We start from the raw sequence: 15,811 nt of genomic DNA, 5'->3' as shown, positions 1-15,811 counted from the left end.
TGTATAAGAGGCGAGGTGGCCCTTGATAAGTGTATAAGAGGCGAGGTGGCCCTAGAAAAGTAGTGTAAGAGGCGAGGTGGCCATTGTTAATAATAAAAAAAAATGTGAAACGCGATAGACGACGAGGTGACTGTTTCGATACTGCGGACTTAATTCAGTATGTAATGTGGAGTCTATTGAGATTCAGATTCGATACGGAAAGCCTAATTACTATTATAGGGCAATTATTTTGTGAAAATACCTTAAAGAAAGTTGTCGCGCAGAAGACAAAATGTACACGATTTCCTTGGTCAGGAGTGGCCGAACTATACTATTATATTACTCTCTTTTCTGCAGGAAACTATGATGCGCGGCCTTCAACATTACACGAGGGCGTGTAATATGTCAGGACGGCCGTGTCGGAGGAAGCTATGTGTCCGGTTGATTGTTATTTACATGCATAACGCACAATAATTGTTAATCTAATTTTATTAGATTTGTTACATTTTTCTATTACTTAAAACCTTACGCATTAGCCATAATGTAATAGAAGTTTATTTAAAAGTTATAATTTACGAAACGACCAATCAGAGCAAGGCACGTGCCTCGAGCGGGGTCGAGGCGCCATCTTTACTATGCAGGTAGGCCATGAGTGCTTTGGACATTCGTTGGAGGAATCATGATAGTGACTGGTCGAGTTGATCGAGTTGGATCGTTGAGAATATTTGTTGGTTAAAGTAAGATCGGTGCCCTGAACCCGCTGCTCGGTCTTAATTGTCCACTTTTCTATCTTCATTATTGACAAATATTGTTTAATTTGAATTCGAATATAAAAATATCTGTGATCATTGTGTTTTGTGCTCGCAATTTACCCTGATAACGCCCACAAGTCCGCAACCACTAATGATGATGTCGACGGGAATAATGCTTCTCCGATTTGATCTTTTATATTATTATTAAATATATATATATATATATATATATAAATATAAAAATGATTAAATGGACAATTGATGAAAAAAAAAAAAAAAAAAAAAGCCCGGAGTTTCTTTCTGCCTTTCTTCTTCGGGTAGTCATCGCTTAGGTAGTTAGTGAAAGGCTGGTAGGTTTATTATTTTATTATACACAAAACAGATTACAATTCCTATAAAAATATACTTACATAAAATTATACAGTTTAAATCTTGATTGTATTCCAAAAATAAAGGAAGGGCTTAGGTTAGGGCTTTCATTATTCTCACCAGTGAGGATCGCGACGTGTTTCTCCCTTATTGTTTATTTAAAATTACATATACTTATACATCATTTTATTTCTTCTTTCCTGCCAGCCCGAGCTGGCTTCTTTGTTTATTTTATTTTCAATATACATTATCTTTGTTTATATAAGCTACTTTTACGTGTGTCACGGGAATATAACCTTATATACTACATAATAAGGTGACACCCGTAATGTCATGTAGCTGTCATGTTTGCCGGCAAACATTCCGATGCTTTAAGTGTTCTCATGTAGCACCTTGACTTATCATAAGTGCAACTATGTTCACCTACGTGATGAATAAAGCATTTTATTTATTTTTTTAAAATAAACAACACGCGCTGTACCGTTATTTTACACAGCATCAATTTGAAATACTAAGCAATCGGCGTTTGCGCAGTCGTCACCAGCTACCGCCCGATCATCCGCTGTAACGGACTATTACACTAGTTTGCGTTCACATATGTGTCGTCCTACGCGCTTGTGTTAGTAATTTAATTTTGCGGATTCAATCTATTTACCAGTGGCGAAGCGTCCATACAAGCCGATTCCTACCGGGTTACCTTTTGTAAATTAACTAAAAATAATAAAAGAAAAGCATAACAATATAACTAGAATAAAAATAGTATATTCAAACAAGTCATCTTATATTTATTAAATTAAATCAATACTTCAATGATATCTGTCGTTCATATCAATTTGTTAAATCGTAACTCGCGCGCAGTGCTCGCGCCCTATAGTGTTCGAAGTGAACCCGGCCGCGCATAGCTTCCCTCGTTATATCGTTGTCTCTTTCACACGCAGCGCGGTGTCTTTGTCTAATCTTTTGGAAGTGACGTAAATATACATGTGTGCGTGCGTGTCTGTGTACTTCAGGGTAACCCGAGAATTTGCGGCTTCATGTTGAGCCATTGGCGCGAAATATTTTTAATAATTTAGAATGTATAATTAGTCTTTGTGCATTATTAATTCTTGTTGGGCTCTTTTAGATACCTATGTTCAAAATATATGATTATTTTGTAAATTTAGATACTAGACATAATTTTTATGTTAGAAGGAAATTATTATGATATTTTACTGATTTTAATTTATTTTGAACAGCGTATTATATTATGTTAACTGTAGAAAAAAATATTTCGTCGGGTTCCCTTTTGAAAATGTTCACCCTTCACCACTGATAGCAGTAAATAGTTACATATACAAAAAAAAAATAAAGTACGGTAAATCTTCACATAGTTTGGAATACTTTTCGTATTGCACCCCGATGGGATGCATTGTTACCATTTGAGGAATCTCGTCAAATCCGGCAAGTCGGTCGACGTATTTTAACCAACCATTCAACCGCGACCTGGACACATCGGTTGCCGTGTCACCCTCGTGGCAGACCCCGGACTCTGACCAATATTCCCAGGACTTTACCTACTAAGCGGAACCAGACGGCAGAGAGCCTACCCCCTCATATTTTTTTTTAATATCAAGGAAAAATTGCGAAAACCGTATATTTTTATATACGTCATACAATAAAAATATTATGTTTAATAATTATAAAGTTAATACCTGTTAGCGAGACGAAAATAATAAAAACATACCTAGCTCCCATTTTAATAATAATTTGTAAGGGGGGGGTGCAGGAGGCGCGGGGTGGGACTCCCGGGCGGCGCGCGGCGCGTGGGCCGCGAGTCACGTAGGCTGTTTTAGTTTTTAGTTGAAAGCGAGCCGCCGTGCCATTTCGCCAACTCGTGGCACCCGTTCGCGCTTTGCACCTCCGTATTATTTGTTAAATGTACACAAATAAATACGCTTTCTTATCTGCTTACAACGCCCTTTCCTTTTGTGACCTGCAACAACAGCGGCGGTTCTTTTATAGAAGCCCAAAAGCCTGGCTTGCCCTAAAATTATTTGCACAAAACGGAATATGAAACAATAATCATAATTTTACGGTCGGTACAGTAAAGATTAAAAATTCCCGCGCTAAGTGTCGATGCACCGAGCCGATTCGCCTCGAGCGCACCTACACACACACTCATACACCTTAACACATACCACATCTAAACCGTATCAGTATGCACGCATTTCATCTACATCTACACTTATAATAAATCTGTAGAGAGGTCAATTCTGTACATGAAATATATTTCCACAATAACTATCAGGGGGTGATTAGGGATCGATACTGATGCTAAAAATGCAATTAGTAAAATTTTTGTCTGTCTGTCTGTCTTTCTGTATAACCGTTATAGAAACAAAAACTACTCGACGGATTTTAACGAAACTTGGTACAATTATTTTTCATACTCCTGAGCTGGTTATAGTATACTTTTCATCACGCTATAATTAATAGGAGCAGAGTAGTGAAGGGAAATGTTGGGAAAACGGGAGAAGTTACTCCATTTTTTAAGCTTCCGTCGCGTGTGCAACCTTAATGGTTAAAAGTTCCTTCGATTTCACCAGGATCCCATCATCAGACCCTGACCGGACAATCGGACCACCTGCATACCACCATACATTCAAAAAACATCCCGACAAATTGAGCACGTCCTCCATTTTTGAAGTCCGAAATCCACGCGGGCGAAGCTGCGGGCAGAAGATAGTTCTAAATAATATTCCTTATTTGGATGACTAATATTTTATTTTTCATGTGTATTTAATGATTTTAGAATAAACATAATTATATTTACATAATAATAATTATTTTTATGTATTATGTGTATTTTAATTAAACCTTTCGTATAATTTTAGTAGAAATGTTGAGTATAATTTGCGATTAGTAACTGGCGACACTAGTTGTTTGTTTTGATTGAGCCGGCGATACATTTTTTAAAGGTGTTATTTTTATTACGTGTTTTTGAATTATTTAAAACATTTAAATATAAAGAAGATGAGTGAAATTATACCTTATAATAGTTTCAAGTGTGTGAAAGTTTGATAGCCGTGAAGAAAGTAAATTTGTTAGGTTATGATGAAAAACAATAACATTCAACAAGCTGGCGAGAGGTGCGAAATGTACTCCTGAGTTGAAAAACCTTATAAGGTATTTAGTCTAGTATCCAAAACTAATTGGCGTGATGGATACTTCCATACGAACAAACATTACGTGAGTTGTATCATTGGCTTTGCACCTAAGATGTTTTTATTACATAGATACGTTGTCCGAGCTCAATACTGGCAAGACGAAAGTAAGGCAATTCCCCGATGTTCACTTAGTTAACCTCGAACCACTGTCGCGGCTAGTCGGCTTACTACCTATTTGTATTCTGTTAATTAAATGCCTTCCTGTGTTTTTAGACGATGTACAAATTATACAGCAACTATAAAAGAAAAACACGTTTCATTTCATGTGTAATACACATACACATACACACATAGTATACACTATTGAACTTATTATTTATCAAATAAACCGAATGAATTTTATTCGACTGTCATGGCGACGGCGCGGCGGTCGACGCTCGCGCCATGTCAATGCGAGCTGCTAGGGTGATGATGAAGATGGGTAATGACTGTCTCAGGCTTTATAAACCTACTATTTCTGTTTTATAATATAATAACACGGTATGAAATAAAATCATGTAATAGGTAATAGTTTAATTTAAAAAATACATCAAATACTTGTAAATATTTACGGTTGTACTTTTGTTTGAATTATAGAATCCCTAAAGATGGACTGCTAAAAGAAAAATGGTTGTGTGTGATTAGAACTCAAAGGTGTGAGAATGATTGGATACCAACTACATATTCTACCGTCTGTTCCGATCATTTCCTAGAGAGTGACATATACGTAACCAAAAATAATGTTAAAAATCACATAAATGTAAAGGTCACATAATCCTTCCTAATGTCAAATGTGGCGGCATTATCCGCACAAAACATCAGTTTTATAAAATACAAATACAAATAGCCTTTATTTCTGATAATAATATATATATACATTTCACATTCTTATTATAATTCTTAACATTTTTTTTTTTTTTTTTTTTTTATTTACTAGTGATATATAATAGTAATTAAAATAAGTATTTATTTTTCGACACCGGTAACATTATTATCAGCTTGCCCTTTGGCATAGGCCTCCCCTAGAGTTTTCCATAATTTTCTATTTGCTGCTTTTCTTTGCCATGTTGGTCCAGCTATTTTTTTAATGTCATCCTCCCATCTTATGTTTTGACGCCCTTGCCTTCTTTTTCCATCACGAGAGTACCACATAGTGACATCTTTTGTCCATTTGTTCTTGCTGTTTCTTAACATATGACCTGCCCACTCCCATTTAAGTTTTTTCACTGTGTATGGGACATCTATAACTTTTGTTTTGTTTCTTATATTTATTAATTTGATTTTGTCTTTTAACTTTATATTTAGAATGCTTCTCTCCATTTTGTTTTGACAGACTCTTATGCTTCACTCTGTTTGTTAGTAAGGGCCCAGGTTTGTGATCCGTATGTTAAGTTTGGTAATATGCATGAATTAAATATTTTAGTCTTGTCTTTCAAGGGTATGTGTGTATTTTTCATTATTTCTTTGAGGGACCAGAACCTTTTCCAAGCGTTACTAATTCTGATGTTTATTTCTTTTTGCATTTGATTTTTCGATGCATTTGATTTTCAGTTTTATAAACAAAACTTCAAATTAATACAATAAACTTAAAACTAATAAACTGCTAAAACTTAAATACTATTATCATTAACATAAAAATTGTAAAATAAAATTTCAATGTACAAATGGTACAACGTTCGGTATATATGTATAGCGATCAACTAACAATGCCCTACGTCACATAAACCGGTCGAAGCGGGGCGCGTACGCTCCGCCTGTCACATAGTCCCCGGCCGACAGCAGTCAGTCAGCCGACGCATGCGGCGCGGATCGCTTACGCTTGTTACGATACCGTTCATAGTATTTTGTTCGTTTTGTTTCGCTGTAGACTTTCTCTTTATTTTCTCTCCTTCTTTCTTGTAGTGCGTGTTTCTTCTACTCCTGTGTGAATTGTACTCTTACTCTGTGCAAATAAACTCTGTCTACGTGTGGACTTTATGTCTGTTACTTCTACCCGCTACACTCGAGTCTAACACCTACCTACATCAAAGATATTCAAATTATTAAAAATCGGATTTTAAAATCGTTTGTAAGTTGTAACGACGTATTTCAGTCTTTAAATGTTCATTCCTTAGAGCAACACCCGACGTTGAATCATAGATTTCACCTTATCCGCGCTGTTATAGATAAATTCATTAATGTTCGCTTACATTTCGCACATAAAACTAATATAGATTGTAAAACTGATTATAAAAGACAAAAAAGGAATAAATTAAGTTTGTTTGAAGTTATATAAAGTAAACACGCTGGCGCTAAATAACTAGAGTTTTATGATGGACACGATAATATATTATATCTTAAAGAATTTTTGTATACCTAGTCTTACGTATATAGAGCATTTAAAGCAATGAATATATTTTTTATATATAGTTCACCTTACTGTCTAAAATAAATGTTTCTCTGCTCACACAATAAATTGTTTTATTAAAATGAAGTGTCCAATTTTCCCCAAATTTCTCTGATTGTAGGTCACACGCGCTTTGGCCAATGAGCGTGCGGCACTAACGTTGTTACGTAACTGTCGATTTATATATATCCTTTTCTAACGAATGTATGCTGAATCTTTTTATTCCTTCTTCGAACCAATTTGTAATTATATGTATAGGTACGTGACTATAGCACATAGTGCACCGTTTTTTTGTGCCATTTTGTTAGTGTATGCCTAACGTGACCAGACGTCCCGATTTGAACGGGACTGTCCCGGTTTTCGGTAATCTGTCCCGGTGTCCCCAGAAAAAACCCGGGGACACGAAATTTTCCCGTTTTTCGAAATCGTGCGAAAATGTAAGAGTTAACCGGACTGCTACTTGGCTACAAGACCTACGAATGTTTTCTCTAATGAATAAAATGTGGACATCTGAAAAAAATCTGTTACAGATTCTAGTTTTGAAAACGATGTTGATAACTAATGACAATATATAAAAAAACAGTTGTAATAAAACAATTTATTTCTTCAGACAAAGATAAATAAAACTGAATATTTGTACCTTAACACAATATTTTAAATTTATAATAATTTAATAATGAAATTCCGTTTTTTTTTGGTCTCGTGGAGAAATTGCCTTATTACTACCGCCCAGCCGTCATGGGGGGCGACTGAGCGGTTATACTGGGACGACTGCGGGCTTCCTCTGACGTTGAAGTGTCTATCTATTTTTTTTATGCTTCACGTAAATAAACCGATGTCCCGTTTTGTGACGAAAAATAAATGGTCACGTTATGTATGCCGCGTCTATTTGTAAAACTTCATTGCTTTGCACATTTTTCTCGAACGAGACAAGTGTTTGGGATACTTCTGGTTAAGGATAATGATTTTATCGGCGCTGTATGTAAGAGATATTCCAATTTACAAAAAACATATAAACGTAATATTTACTTCAGCAATTAAGTAGGTATAGAAGGTAGATATGTAACGAAATTTCAAAATAAAACATTGCGCGTCGATACTCGACAATCGTTGTATTGTTATTTTTCTGAGATTGGTCGATAATTGATATAGGTAATTTAACTTCTTTTAGAGGTCATGACGGGCCAAATTTTTTTAACACTAGTTTTATTTGAAACACAGACGATTTTTTTTTGTACTGCTTTGGCTTGTCCATACCCGACATGGTAGGCTCGCCACTGCTCAACAATACCCTTTTCCTCATGAACGCGTAGAAGTATTAAATTGCACACCCGCCCAAAATGTTAACCCTACTTAATTCATTCTACGAGACAGGCAGTGCCTAGTGTTGAATGTTTTGCTAAATCTGAGTGTGTAATTCTTTTGTTTTGGAAATATATTATTATTTTTTTTTTTTGTATCATGACTGAATCTCGGCTTATAGACCGGGTATTATTATTACTAGCTTTTGCCCGCGGCTCCGCCCGCGTTATACAGTTTTTCAGGCTAAAGTTTTCCGTTATAAAAGTCACGCTATAAATTTTCCCGGGAGCCTATGTTCTTCCCAGGGTCTCAAACTGTCTCCATACCAAATTTCATCTTAATACGTTGGGTAGTTTTTGAGTTTAACACGTTTAGGCAGACAGATGTAGCGGAGGACTTTGTTTTATAATATATTTTTAGAACTTTTAAGACTAACAATCCCGTCATCCATCATTGTTGCATAACTTTAACCGTTTACGCAGCGCACGCAACGGAAGCTCTCAAAACTAATAATTTTTCCCTGTTTTTGCAACATGTTTCATTACTGCTCCGCTCCTATTGGTCATAGCGTGATGATATATAACTTTGAGCACTCCACAATTAAAGGACTATTCAACACAAAAGAATTTTTCAGTTCGAATCGGTAGTTCCTGAGATTAGCCATTACTGCTCCGCTCCTATTAGGTATAGCGTGATGATATATAGCCTATAGCACTCCACGAACAAAGGGCTATCCAACGCAAAAAGTATTTTTCAGTTTGGACCGGTAGTTCCTGAGATTAGCCATTACTGCTCCGCTCCTATTGGGTTTAGCGTGATGATATATAGCCTATAGCACTCCACAAACAAAGGGCTATCCAACGCAAAAATAATTTTTCAGTTTGGACCGGTAGTTCCTGAGATTAGCCATTACTGCTCCGCTCCTATTGGGTATAGCGTGATAATATATAGCCTATAGCACTCCACGAACAAAAGGCTATCCAACGCAAAAAGAATTTTTCAGTTTGGACCGGTAGTTCCTGAGATTAGCGCGTTCAAACAAACAAGCAAACAAACAAACTCTTCAGCTTTATATAATAGTATAGATTAAATTCATATCAAATACTCAGGACTATAATGCCATTAAGCTGTAATAAAATCAAACTTCTATGTCAACGCAATTAAAAGATACAGCAATTTAAGCCACATATTTTCTAACTCGCAACTACTCGCAAGGGAATCAAATCCTAAAGGGTACTTCCAGTCGACCTAGAATCTTGAAATTTGGCATGAAGCTGTATTTTATAGCACATATTATAAAGGAAAAATTCCGAAAACCTCATTTTACTAGCCCTTTGTCTTTAAATTATGCTCTTCCAGCTTTCCAAAAGGTTACACAGAGTGGTAACGACATAGCTTTTGGAACACAAAGTTGCCTCTGATGTCCGGTCTATAACTATCCTAAATCCCGATCCTAATTTCTTTGGTACCCTTACTCCTTTTCATTAAGTATAGGAAACCGCAGAGTTAGTAGTACCATAAGGGTTTTTTTATTCCAGTTATGTAAATATATCTGAGTTAATTGTCAACATCAAAGCCCAATCTACGCCCATCACTATTATTACCAAGTAGTTTTCGATGACAAATGTGATCGTGAGGTGCGGTTTATAACTAACTATACTTACTGTTGTTTTGGCGGTCAAGATTTTTGTTTACGATGGATTTTATTTTACCATTTCCGTTGAAATGTTTCGTAGACACTTCGTTATACGGCGGATAATAAATAAAAAAACAACCTAGATGTAAAATACTTAATTTAATCTTTAATTATCTTGTCATAATAAATGATAATAGTATTTAAATACTCCACGTCAACAGTCTAGACGCACGCACATAATATGAAGTGCGGTCGGACACATAAAAATTGTTTTGTATTTTATCTTTTTTGAGTCGGTTTAATTCTTGACTCGAAAACAAAATAAAAAAAAGAACAGAAAAAATCAACAATTTTTTTTCAAAATTTTTGCTCTGCTTTTGTTGATAGTAATTTCATGGTTTTGTCACGATCCTCTTGTTCTACTTCTTATGTGTGGCGGCGCGGCCAGAGTTCATGTTGGTTGACGTCAAGATTCTCTAAGGGACCCAGACCGAGCAGGTCGTTAAATAAACTTAGTCCCATAACGTTTTGTTTGGCTGAGGATTTAGATCCAACTAGTTCACAACTCACAGCCCCTAAAATACAAATATGTCCAAGTTTAGTTCTAGGAGGCGATCACATTAAATCGGCTACTTGACTCATAACTTTAACGTTGTTAAATATGTATTTCAGCTACTACATGACTTACGAAATTACAACATAATAATTTCAATTAATAAAAGTGCAGGATGGCTGCATAATTCCATCGGAAGAAAAGAAAATGATTATAATATTTTATTTATTGGAACGCTAAGAACGCTATCGATCATGATGTGACGTCATATAATTTGTGAACTAACTTCGTAATAGGTATTATGTCACTCATAGATTATTGACGTTTTTACCTCAGATAAATTGTTAAATATAGATACCAAACTCAAATAAAAGTTACGAAACATCAATTTTATTCATCTCGGTTAATACCGCTTCTATACATTGGTTTTAATTATATATCTAAATTAATTAAAAAACAACACTATGCTATCTTAATGACATTTTTCGAAATGTGACATCACGCAAGTTTTGTTGGATCGCTAATGTAACGTTTATTACTTATTTTCATGATAATATATTAACTAAAATATTTCTAATTTATGTGTCACCTCTGTCTCGGAAGTTGTGACATAAAATACTTATATTTCAGGGTGACCAGCGTAGTTGAGTGCCTTATTTAATTAAAGATTCAGTAGTGTTGCTGATGTTTAAGGCCAGTTGTATCGCTTAACATTAAGCATACTCGAGCTCGCATTCAGTTGCGATAAATAAAAATAACTTAGTGGTAATATATAAAACGTAATTTTTCTTTTTAATTGGAGATCATCGTACATATATAATATATATGTATACTTATATGCCTTTTTCTTCTACTACATAAAAAAATATGCCTACAATCCATCACCTGAACATTTTTAAACAGTATTATAAAATTTTACAAGCGCTAAAAAAGGTTGCTTTTACTCACAATTCCACTTTCATAAGAGGCCATAATATTTCCTACCCTAGCTTTACTTTACTTACATTACAATGATAAATGTTCATTAACGGCAGAGCTTGTTTATAAGTTGTATGACGCTACAGCGCACCTGATTATAAATATTTATAAACTAATATAGCTTACAGCGTTTTCGCTTGTTTATGATACGTAAACTTTAAAATAAAGTTTTGTGGTTTTGTAGGTCCCAAAAATATAGTCATAATTTTTTGTTTTAATCAAATAATTATAATTCATAATTTAAGACTTACTTTAAACAAAAAGACTTATTAACTAGCCTATTCAGGGGCGGATCTAGAATTTGTGGGGCCCTGGGCTGAAACTACTTAGGGGCCTATCTAAGTACTCAACTAATAGCCATGTCAAAAATCTGTTTCTAGAATAATATATTATTATTATATATTCTTTATTGCACAAAAACATAAATATTACTTAAATCTACGCAAGTATTAGTTGTACAAAAGGCGACCTTATTGCTGTGGTAGCAATCTCTTCCAGGCAACCTTTGGGTGAGAGAGAAACCGAAATAGTGATATATATGTATATAAGAACTTCTTATATATATATATATATATATATATATATATATATATATATCACTATTTCGGTTCATATAATGAACCTCAATCAAAATAGATATTTTTATTTTAAAATTTTAATAGTCCTCTGAAAAATGCAAATTTTTATTTTTTTTTTTTTCTTAATTGAGGTTTATATAGAAGACACACATATAAAAGAAAGTAATTTTTCTGTGCCATTGATTTCGGATAAAAATTGTGGCTTCCATCGTGTACACCAAGTGCTAAGTCGGATGACAACCTACGATGTGTACCAGCTGATATCTCCGCTACTTTCTAAGTTATATTTTTGTAAAATATGAAAAAAACTCATGAATATATGTATAAAATAACCTAATAGTTTCAATAAATAAAATTCATTTTTTATACCTTAAAAAATTAATGAAAATCAGCATGAAAACATCCTTTTAAACGTATTTACCCCCTTAACTCAATTCATAGAAGTATACAATTTTTCATCAATGTTTTTTTATGACATTATTACGTACAGATATCGTCCGTAAACCGACTTTACAGACAACCATTTTTTAAATTCAAATTAACGCCTATTGTTTTTACCGGGGTCTGGGGGCCCCTTGTAACCTCGGGGCCCTGGGCTGCAGCCCAAGCAGCCCTTAGGTAGATCCGGACCTGAGCCTATTGTATAATATGAATATTACCTTTGTGGATAAAACTCGCTACTTTAAATAACGTACTACATCGAGTGTTTCTGTTTTTTAGTTCAATATTAAAATTATACGGAACACGCGTCAGTCGCTAATCGTACCTGAACGCTTACCTATTACAAATAATGATTACATATTTATTATTTGCATCTATTTGCATTATGTCGGCATTAATTTTAAATATAATTGCACCGCTAGGACTATACTAACGTTAATTGAATATGTTGAGGATAACGCCAATAATCTATATTATTATAACACCCTTGCGGTCTTAAAGACGACAAACGCATTATATTTAAAAATTGCACGAAAAGCACATCGATTGAATACCGTGACTAGATGTCGGCGAGGTGGATTTAATGTATTCTGAAAAATGATGATTATACCGAGTACTAATGGACACTTGGCAGTGGCATATACGGCACCTTTCACCGCGGATCACGCGTCACGCAAAAACAATTCAAGCAGAGCACGGAGTCACGTGCGGCAGTGGCTTGTCGAAGTCTTTTGAGTGAGACGCCGGCACGGGGGCCGGAGCGGGGACAGTCTCCCGGCTCGCCTGCGTGAGCGAGATGTCTGGGACAGGCGCGGTGGACGAGAGGGCCTTCTTTTGATGGCGTCCTCGCGGTAGTGGCAACGCTTGCTTCATCTTCTCCCAAAACCAGGGGTCACCCCACCGCACGTACACCTTGTGGCGCACGTAGGCGCTTAGCTCGGCGTCGGCCTCGAGCATCAGCCGGTCGGGGTCGTCCAGTAGCACAACGACGAGCCGCGGTGTGCCGTCCCGCAGCGAGGCCGCGGTCGCTTCCCGGAACTCAGCGCGCGCCCAGTCCGATTGCAGGTAGTGCGTCGACACGATCGCCACGGTCCGCCGCGACGCGCGCACCGACGCCGCTATCTGCGCCGGGATCCACTCGCCCGGCGCCCAGTCGCGGTAGTGCAGACACAGCCGGTATGGCTGCGGGCCGCTCTCGAGCCGCGCCGCTAGTTGCTCTACCACGAGCTCCTCGTCCTCGTGTGCAAATGACACGAATGCGTCGTACAGGCGGTCTTCATCCGCCGGCTCAAATCGTCGTGGCATCCAGCCGAGCCGCATAAGTAACAACTTGATCCATAAACGTGTTGCGGGTCGGGTGATGAAACCGTACGCAAGTATCACGATGGCCAGCAACACCACCAGCGGAAGTACCAGCGGGAGTACCAACTGGTGCACCGACATAGTTCCTTGCACCGGACACGGCGTCGGCGTCACTGCGGTCAATGTTTGGCCAGTGCCGTTGCATCTAACGTCTTTTTTGTCGACCAATGACTTGGCTTCGAGCAACGCCCTCAGCATCGTGTACGCCTCGCAGCCGCATTCGAGAGGGTTTCCGGCGAGCTGCAGCTGCAGGACGGACGTCAGATTCGTCGCTGTCGCGCCATCCACTCTCCTGATGAAATTGTTCCGTAGGTCGAGTTCCTGGAGTGAAATACAATATATGAAATGAGTTTGACGCACACAGATTACACAACGAAAACAGGAGAGAATAAAGCACTCACCACGATGTTCTCCAAGATGTCAGCCGCGTCGATGTGCGATATGTTGTTGTTGGCGAGGTGCAGACGCCACTTGTGAGTGGCGTCCGGCTGGCGCGGCAGGCGCGGGAACTCTGTGAGTCCGACGCACCGCACGATGACGACCGAGCCGTGCTCGATATCGTCGCGCTTGCGACACGTACAGTTGGCTGGCAGCGCGGCACACTCCTCGCTCGTGTCATCGCAAGTGAGCCTGTCGAGATCCACACTAGCGAGAGGTTTACCATCACATTGCGGTTCATAATTTGCATGCGAGGGATTCATGCTGAATGCCAGTGCTGCCCAGTATGTGTTGCAGTCGCATACCAACGAGCCGTCTAAAGTAATGGAAGTCTGAAATTAAAAGTAAAAATTCCGTAGGTTAAAGTAAAGGGATGTTGGACTTGTGTTTATAAATTTAATATTGTAGCATATTGTGGCGGTACAATCAGTACATACATCGCCATCTCGTCAACATCGCCGGAACTGAAAGACGATTGATGTATTGACACACCCGTAGTGATATCGCACAGCAATCACACTAGATGGCGATAGACGATACTGGACTGCGATAGCACAATTTGCGCGACACGCAGCATACATACCACCTCCGAATAGGAACTGTCGGAGGGGCCGCGGCCGGTCAGGCGCAACATGTGCCTGACTGGAAATCTTTCCTTTCGTAGAGGAACGTAACCATAAGTTTTCAGCTTACCGTGAAGAGTTGTTGGTGTCGGTTGCTGTTTTTCGGCGAAGTTTCTAATGCGGGCAATAAATTCGGACGTATCCGTGGTACCCGCCGAAGTATGGTCGAAAAATCGGCGCGGTAACCTTAATAGTTCGCCGTACACCAATCCGGCTGAGAAAAACTGGGGTCCTGGTGTCGTGCGTAGTGCCCGCATTTGAAGCTTCGCCAAAAACTGCAACCGACACAAAAACTCATAAAAAGATAATAGACATCGCGCTGTATGGGTACAGCGCCGTGAATTAAAACGATACCGCCTTGAACAGGCGTATACGACCGTTGCCGAGTGCTCGCGCGCCGCCCAACGCTCTGCAGTCCGCCTCGCGCTATCTCGCGCGTTTATGTACCTATCCCGTTTTTTTGTACGATGTCGATAGTTAAATTTAGTTCTTTAGAAGGTCCCTTTTATTTTGACAAAACCCCTACAATATAATCTTTGTTATTATTAGAGTAATTACAAAATTATACTATTTTATTTTAAATTTTATTTAATTAAAATTAAACTATTTTTCGGATTTTATCACGGTTTTCATATTTTATTTTTTCTCCCGACGTTTCGATGACTGCAGCCTTCATCGTCAGGGGACTGAGGACTTCTGATGACTTTGAGGAAGACCAACAGGTCATACGCAAAGTCAAAGTTACAATATCTAGCTACATTTTACAATTATACAACTTTTTAAATTTTAGCTGTTGGTGGTCCGATCTACGCAGAATGAGCTCACAGTGTCTTGAAGTCTGGCAGCCGGTCTTTTGGGTTCCGATTTAATTAAATGTAGAACTGGATCCCAGGCTTGTGCAAGCTTCCAACCATCTTCCCTATTGAAATTAGGATGTTTTAATTTCAATAGCCTCGCGAATCATCCTAGGAGGGAATCGGTGTTCTTTGGCGAGGATTTGTGGCTTGTCTAGTCGCAGATAATGATTGGCGCCTCCTTCAGAGTGTTCAGCGACTGCAGACTTCGTCGAGCGTCGGTGTTTCACGTCAGCTATATGTTCTTTTACGCGGGTCCCTATATTTCTTTTTGTTTGCCCGATATAAGAGGCCACAGTTGCAATCTATTTTGTATACTGCCGGTTCTTGTAGGGTATATGACACTTGACAGGTGGTAAAATTGACTAATCTTAG

At 37.9% G+C, this 15,811-nt stretch overlaps 1 protein-coding gene across 1 annotated transcript; it reads right to left on the bottom strand.

Annotated features, from left to right (window-relative positions):
* Window positions 1–12,686: 12,686 nt before the first annotated feature.
* Window positions 12,687–14,768, bottom strand: LOC119192256 (protein toll-like; the record flags this gene model as incomplete). Its single annotated transcript, XM_037446083.1, has 3 exons — window positions 12,687–13,842; window positions 13,923–14,291; window positions 14,653–14,768. Coding segments are annotated over 3 exons (1,484 nt in total), but the record flags the coding sequence as incomplete, so codon positions are not given.
* Between the last annotated feature and the right edge of the window lie 1,043 nt (window positions 14,769–15,811).

Source organism: Manduca sexta, unplaced genomic scaffold (assembly GCF_014839805.1).
Source record: "Manduca sexta isolate Smith_Timp_Sample1 unplaced genomic scaffold, JHU_Msex_v1.0 HiC_scaffold_2530, whole genome shotgun sequence".
Classification (NCBI taxonomy): Eukaryota; Metazoa; Arthropoda; class Insecta; order Lepidoptera; family Sphingidae; genus Manduca; species Manduca sexta.
This window is presented reverse-complemented; position numbering and strand designations above follow the sequence as displayed.